At 48.2% G+C, this 7,012-nt stretch overlaps 1 protein-coding gene across 1 annotated transcript in view; it reads right to left on the minus strand.

Moving 5' to 3' along the window:
- Upk1b (uroplakin 1B) overlaps positions 1-7,012 on the minus strand; it is a 23,490-nt gene that overhangs the window by 10,035 nt on the left and 6,443 nt on the right. The window contains exons 2-3 of the mRNA XM_055625135.1: positions 2,205-2,292; positions 1,131-1,333 (exon numbers count right to left, since the gene is read on the minus strand). Coding sequence (XP_055481110.1) covers positions 1,131-1,333; positions 2,205-2,273 — 272 coding nt within the window. The 5' untranslated portion in view covers positions 2,274-2,292. The remainder of the gene's footprint in view (positions 1-1,130; positions 1,334-2,204; positions 2,293-7,012) is intronic.

A 7,012-nucleotide genomic window follows, 5' to 3' on the forward strand; every position in this document is an offset into this window, starting at 1 on the left:
CACACACACACACACACACACACACACACACACACACACACACACATACACAGCTGGCCCAGAAGGAGCCCAGGGTGCAGGGTACGTGCGGTGGAGGTTGTCTTCAGGAATATCTCTCCCGTCTCTCCCTCCTCCCTGGGTCCCTTTCCCTACTCTCTCACAGTCAGTGCATTTGCCCTGGAAATAACTCACCCAGAGAAGGCAAACATTCTGCATTCCTAGGCACTAGGGCAATGGTTACCTCAGAGAAGAGAACCAACAAGCCTCTTTAGTGGCTGGGCTGCTTCTGTAGAAGTGGGACTTAGGGTAAGAGAGTGACTTCAGGGGTGGGGAGGGCTGTGGGGTGGCTGTGTACGTGCCTGTAATCACAATGACACAAGCTACTGTCATGAAGTACAGGAGTGGAAGGCAGAGGTCTAGGCATAAGCAAGACTTTCTTTCCAAAATTTGGGAAGAGTGCATGGGGGATAGAAGGACCTGGAGGGGACAGGAGCTTCACAAGAAGACCAACAGAGCCAACAAATCTGGGCCTGTGAGGCCTGTGGAGACTGATGTACCAACCAAGGACCATGCATGGAGAGGACCTAAATCCCTTGCTCAGATGTAGCCCAGGACAGCTCAATCGCCATGTGGGTTCCCTAGTAAGGGGAGCACGGGCTGTCTCTGACATGAACTCCATTGTCTGCTCTTCAATCACTTCCTCCTCCTGGGGCAGCCTTGCCAGGCCACAGGGGAAGAAGATGCAGGAAGTCCTAAAGAGACTTGATAGTCTGGGGTCAGTTGGTAAGGGAGAAGGGCTCTCCCTTTCTGAGGACTAGAGAACTGGATAGGGAGAAAGAGGGAGGGAGGGAGTGGGAGGAAATGAGAAAGGGAGCTACAGTTGGGATGTAAAATGAATAGATTCGTTGATAATAATAATAATAAAAGAACTTCCCTGCTGGTTAAAAGTTCATTTCTATTTGCAAAGATCTCTTGTAGCACAGGCTGGTCTTGAGCTTGCTATGAATCTAAGGATTATCTTGAATCTCTTCCTGCCTCTACCTACAGACTGAACCCAAGATTTCATGTGTGTTAGGCAGGCACTCTATCAACCGAGGTACACCCTCAGCTCCTAGAGGGTTGTAAATCTTACCGCCAAGAGGATCTTCCTGTTTGACTTCATAATCCCTACTATGGCTAGAACAGACAAGCAGAAGAGGCAGATGCCCACAAACATGCCTATCCAAGCTGCCCCAAAGATGTCGTCATTGTTGGTGGCTTCAAGCAGCGGGTAGAGACTGTGCTGGTCGGATACAAAGAAGATACACTCCGCCGTCAGGGCGATGCCACACATCTGGAAATGAGCCGAGGGTAGGTCTGTCAGGCTGGTGGCCAAGAGCACTGGGAAAGGGGACGGGGGCAGGGAAGGCTCTAGAGGTGCACCCTTCCCTTACAATGAATTGTCCATCATCAGGAGATCCAGCAGCTATTTTTCTCTTGCTTCCTTCTTCCCCATACAACTTTGTCTGTTTGCAATTTGGGAAAAGATTTAAGTAACCTCAGACCAACCATAAAGCCCCTGGGATATGGCCCATTCAGACAGCGCCTTCTCATATGAAAGTTATTCCCCTATCCTACCCCACTGAGAACCTTTCCGGGTGTAAGTGTAATACTTGAAGTGGCCGGGCCTTTGTCACAGCGGTTCTGGAATCCTAGTGACTATCTTCCCAGTGTTCATATTCTGAATGATGACTCGTCCACAACCACACACAGGCAGAAGCAGAACTGAGCCAAGACCAGCTCTCTTGACTCCCTGACTAACGTTCTTCCCTTATCCTCTAGTCCAAACAGCTTGGGAAGACTGGACTCCAAGCCACTCTCACAGCCTTTACAGAAGAACATCTGTCCTAGCCCCCTTCAATAACACAGTTACCAAGTCAAACCAGGGTGAAACTGGACAGAGGCATAAAGGAATGTGTAGCAGGTGGATCAAGACACTGACCATGGTGAGCATGACTCTCAATATTCATTACGTCTTAAAAATGGAAAAAGGAATAATCTATTTTAATATTGACCATGGTCTTCTGTGTGATAGTAATTATATGTGACTAATTTAAGATTCTAGCTAGTATATTTCCTACCACATTTCTTAAAACAAAGGCACTAAATTATGCTTACAAGAACAACACATTTTTTTTTTTTTTTGAAAAATCCTCACGACTTACACCAACAATCACGTGTCCAAAAATCAGCAGGCCCTGGAAGCAACGAACAGTGGAATCATCTTTGGCCATCTTCAGAATTTCCCACAAGCTGAAGACACAGTTCAGAATGTTACAGTTTGATGGGAGCAGATAGCAAATGCTGCTTCAGTTTCTACTCTGTCAAATGACATCACCTGTCTCCCCTCCTCTCTTTTGGCACCCAAATCAAGGTCATGGTGGAAGCATTTAGTAATGGTGAAAATCTGACACCTGAGGTCAGCCATCAAAGGAGTTCTCCAAAGAAAAAAATAAAGGCTTCCAGAGCCTGACCCGTGTCCTTCAGGAGTCACTTAGGGTATGAAAGACACCCGAGCCAACCTTCTGTGAGCAGTACTGAGGCTCTTCATGGTCACCGAGGGCACAAAGGTCAGACCTGTCATGGTGACATGTCTGACACACACTGAGAGTCCTTGATTGCCTCTGCCATCTGTGGGTGGGGCCATTTGCACCACAGGGAAGTGAAGAGAGTTGGCTGAGGCCATGATGGCCCCTGCGTTGATGTCGAATGTGTTATTATTATTAAGGAACAGAGGTTGCACACAGTGAAGTTCAGAGAAAAGAAGGATGCAGAGCTCCTGTGTGCACTCTTCTAGGAACTTCACATAGTTATCAAATCCAAGAGGACCTCTTTTGGGCACCAGGGAACCAGAGCCTAACTCCCTGGAAAAGGAGTGCCCGTGAGACCACACAGAGAGCAATGGCAGATTTGGGGGCCTGTGGGGCTCACAATCTTCCCTGCGGCTTGGCCTGGCCCCTAGAAACTATTTCTACAGTATATACCAGATGCAAGTAGACACGGACCTCTTGCCTCTTCAAGGGTTCTCTAGAAGGAACACAAGGTTAAATGTTTGGGTCAATTGGTTCGGCTTCTGCACTTGAGACGTGTTGAGGAAAGCAGTTCACACAGTCCCGCCCCCAACATTTTATTCTTTAGTTGGCTAACCAACTGACACACTAAGTCAAAATTACACAATTTGGAGAGATGAGTGAGGAAGACTGTTATATTCTAGGATTTTATGCTGGAAGACAGGCAAAGTTCTCAAGTAGTTATAATACATAAGTGGGTGTCTAAATACATGAGCGAGGGTGTGAGTGTGGAAGGCTCCAGCCTAGCTGATTATGTAGAGTCCGCCTTTGGATCAGGAGAGTGGAGGTAGCGTGTGGAGGGGAGAAGTGGGTTGGGTGGTGGACCCTCCAAGGAAAGGGAAAGTGAGGGAGTAGATTCAGAAGAGCAAAGTGAAGACAGGAAAGCAACTTAGCCAGTTTGGCTGAGCTCCTGGTCAGGCTCTCTGGACAGGCTCTCTGGGGAGGCATGTCTTGCTTTTGTTGTTTTATTTCCCCCTTCCTTCCTTTCTTTCTTTACAAAAGCGTGTGCTCTTGTGTGTCTGTGTTAGAGCATGCTGTACGTGTGTGGATGCCTTCGGAGGCCAGAGGCCTCAGATCCCCTGGAGCTGAGCTTACAAGCTGATATGAATCAACTAATGTGGGTGCTGGGAAGTTACCTCAGGCCCTTTAGAAGAACAGTCTGTGCTCTTAACCGTTGAGCCTCCTTCAACCTCAACTTTTTTTTTTTTAAATGACTCAGGCCTTGACAAACGTTAACTCTATTTTTATACACTGTAAGGCATGTATTAATAACCTAAGTAATTTAAACTTCTCTGAATATCTTTCCACTTCTTTGTACCTTGAAGGCTATGGGGATTTAAGGGGTTAAAATGTATGAGTGGTTTCAACTCAGGGTTTGGCACACACGCTCCATCACTGTTTGTCAAAGGAAGAGAAGAATCTGGGTCCTTGTTATGCCATCTTCCGATACCCTCGCCCCACAGCATTTTTGCTTAGAAATGCCATTTATTTATCTAGAGTAGTTCTTCCACCTCAGAAGGGTAGAGCCTTACAGCGCCTCGAAGGCTCCACTGGGGAGGATCTAACTGGTACAGCCGGATCAGATCCCTTGTAAAAATTCATGATTGGCACGCACGGACATCAATCCTGACCAGTTAGGCTGCTCTCTAAACTAGACACACAGATAAGCAGACTTTGAAAGATAGAAATTCAGATACTAGAAACACAGAGGCTAAAGGGCAAATATCTGGAGAAGCCAAGTTCAACATCATTACTGATCAGCATTGTACTGATTCTGCACCCACTTGGCACACAGCGGTGGTTAGTTGGGCTCAAAGAAGAGAGAAGAGATTTTTTTTTTTTTCTTTTAGGGACTATGCAACATGAATTCTAAAGGCAAGTTAGCTAGAGCCCGTGCTGATGAAGGGGAAGTGGCGAGGGGTGTGGAGGAAAAGGGAGGGAGATTCGGGAAGGGGGTCTTCACGGTCTAGACAGAAGCGGAAGGGGTCCTGAGCAAGGAGCGCTGCCCTCGTGAGTGCGCTTCCAGGTATCGCTGAAGTGTTTCAGAAGTGGGTAGCTCCTGCCTAACTTCTCGGCTAAGGTCAGGTGGGGAAGAGGCGAAGACCAGATCGTGGGAGAACCCCAGAAATGGGATAAGGAAATTAGAGTGGCGAAGAGAGTGGAGGACGCAGGTGGGAGGCTGGCTTGGGCCGGAAAAACCCGGGCAACTCCTAGACTGCGGCACGGTAGGAAAAGCTGGTGAAGCAATCGCCTGCGGATTGGTCGCTGGAGAAAGGATTGCAGCAGGAGGGAAGCTGTTCCGAGCCTGCTGGCTCCTCCAGCTTGGGCCAAGTAGTAACTTAGGAAGTCATGCCTGTCTTGGGGCCGGAGAGATGGGGCAGCAGTTAAGAGTGAGTGCCACTGGACCGGATTCCAGTTCTCAGTACCTGAGTCAGGCAGCCCACGACTGCCTGCGAGTCCAGCTCCAGGGGATGGATCCAATACCCCCTGCTGGCCTCCGAGGGCATCCACATGCTCCTGCATGTACCGCTCCACTCCCACACACGTAATCAAAACTAAAATGATTTTTTTGTTTGTTTGTTTGGCTTTAAAGAAAGCCATACTCATTTTTCAGAAAGGACCAAAAGGGACCGAAGCTGCCACCTACTGCTCCCTTCAGTGCTCGCCGTACAGTGTCAGGCACCTTTTGTTATTCTTCCCGAGAGACCTAATAAACCGGTATTTTTGCCAAAACGCTGTGTTTGTTTCTTATCGTTATAGTAACAGATTTGCTCAATCGCACAGAGATAATATCCGGCACTTTGGAGTCAGAGGTCTGAAGTGATTGTCACTGGGTTAAAATCTGTGTTGGCTGGGTTGCACACACACACACACACACACACACTTACTGCTCCTTCAGTGTTGCTCCTATGAACACGTATTTAGGGCTGACCACTTGGGATTGGATGACCTCTCTGGAGCTGGCCCATGGAGAAAACCAGCTCTCTTTCTCAGCAGCCATTGGCTGCCTGTAACTCTTTATCTAGGGGTCGGGGTCTTGTGAGATTTCCCCCATCCACGTAGGTCCTGTTTGGTTACATACTCCTTAAGGATCTAGGCAGAGACCCTGATTGCTCCCATCTTGACAACGAAGAAAAGAAGGCTTGGAGAGACGTGAGGCCATGCCATCAGAAAGCCCAGGATCCAGAGTCAAGTCCAGGTCAGCCTGACTCCAGGTTATTTAGCACCAGAGTTCATCAATCCCGACATAACACTAACACTTTAAGTAGGAAAAGAAACGCCTGCCTAACTTCTTTGCCAACAAAGAGAACACATACATGTTCTTAATGCAGAAGAGCCTTGTCTTTGCAAAGGTCGGAAACACCAGGGTTCACTGTGCACACTTCTCTAGTTTCTTAGCCTTTCCACAGGGCATTTAACACACTCATATTTTCCCACTATTATCCAGGAGACTGTACAGATGTTTTTCTAACCTACAGCTCTCCCCTCTACTGCCTTCTACTTTCTGAAGAGAAAGGGAGCAGTGTGAAGTCTTTGGAGGTTCAGCGTTTGATAGCACATCCTCAGCCACTCAGGTTTTCCTCTTTAGAGATGGGGGGGGGTCTTTTACAACAGCCCAGACTGGCCTCAAACTTGTGATCTTCCCACTCTCAGCTTCCCAAGTGCACCGTCAGGCCTGGCTTTGTCTCTTGACGTTTGTGGCACCTGTCCCAAAATGCCAAGGGGAAGCCAGATGCAGGCTTCCTGGACTTCACTGTGTAGTCCCGTAGCTGGGGTCTGAGGGCAAGCATGCTAGAGTCAGCAGCCAGATTCAGAGTCAAGTGTTCCTGTCAAGAGTTACTCTGAGAGCGGACATGGGGTCAGATTATCAATCCTCGTTTTGAAAGACAGATGGGATGCGCATTGAACATTGACAGGAGTCTACTGAGCGCATTTGAAAGACTCTAACTAGCAGTGTTTTCAAAGCAAAGACTCATGACCAAACCTTTGGCAGAGTACAGGGAATCATAAGAAAGAAGGGGAGTTAGTCTGATGAGGAAAGGATAGGAGCTCCACAAGGACCAAATATATCTGGGCACAGGGTCTTTTCTGAGACTGACATGCAACCAAGGACCATGTATGAATGTAACCTAGAACCTCTGCTCAGATGTAGCCTGTGGTAGCTCAGTAACCAATTGGTTTCCCATAGTGAGGGGAACAAGGACTATTTCTAACAGGAACTCAATGACTGGCTCTTTGGCCTCCCCACCCCCCAAGGGAGGAGCGGTCCTGTTAGGCCACAGAGGAGAGCTTTGCAGCCAGTCCTGAAGATACCTGATAAAACAGGATCAGATGAATGGGGAGGAGGTCCCCCCTATCAGTGGACTTGGCAAGGGGCACGGTGGAGATGAGGGAGGGAGGGA

This window comes from Psammomys obesus, unplaced genomic scaffold (assembly GCF_907164565.1).
Source record: "Psammomys obesus unplaced genomic scaffold, mPsaObe1.curated_primary_1811, whole genome shotgun sequence".
Taxonomy (NCBI): Eukaryota; Metazoa; Chordata; class Mammalia; order Rodentia; family Muridae; genus Psammomys; species Psammomys obesus.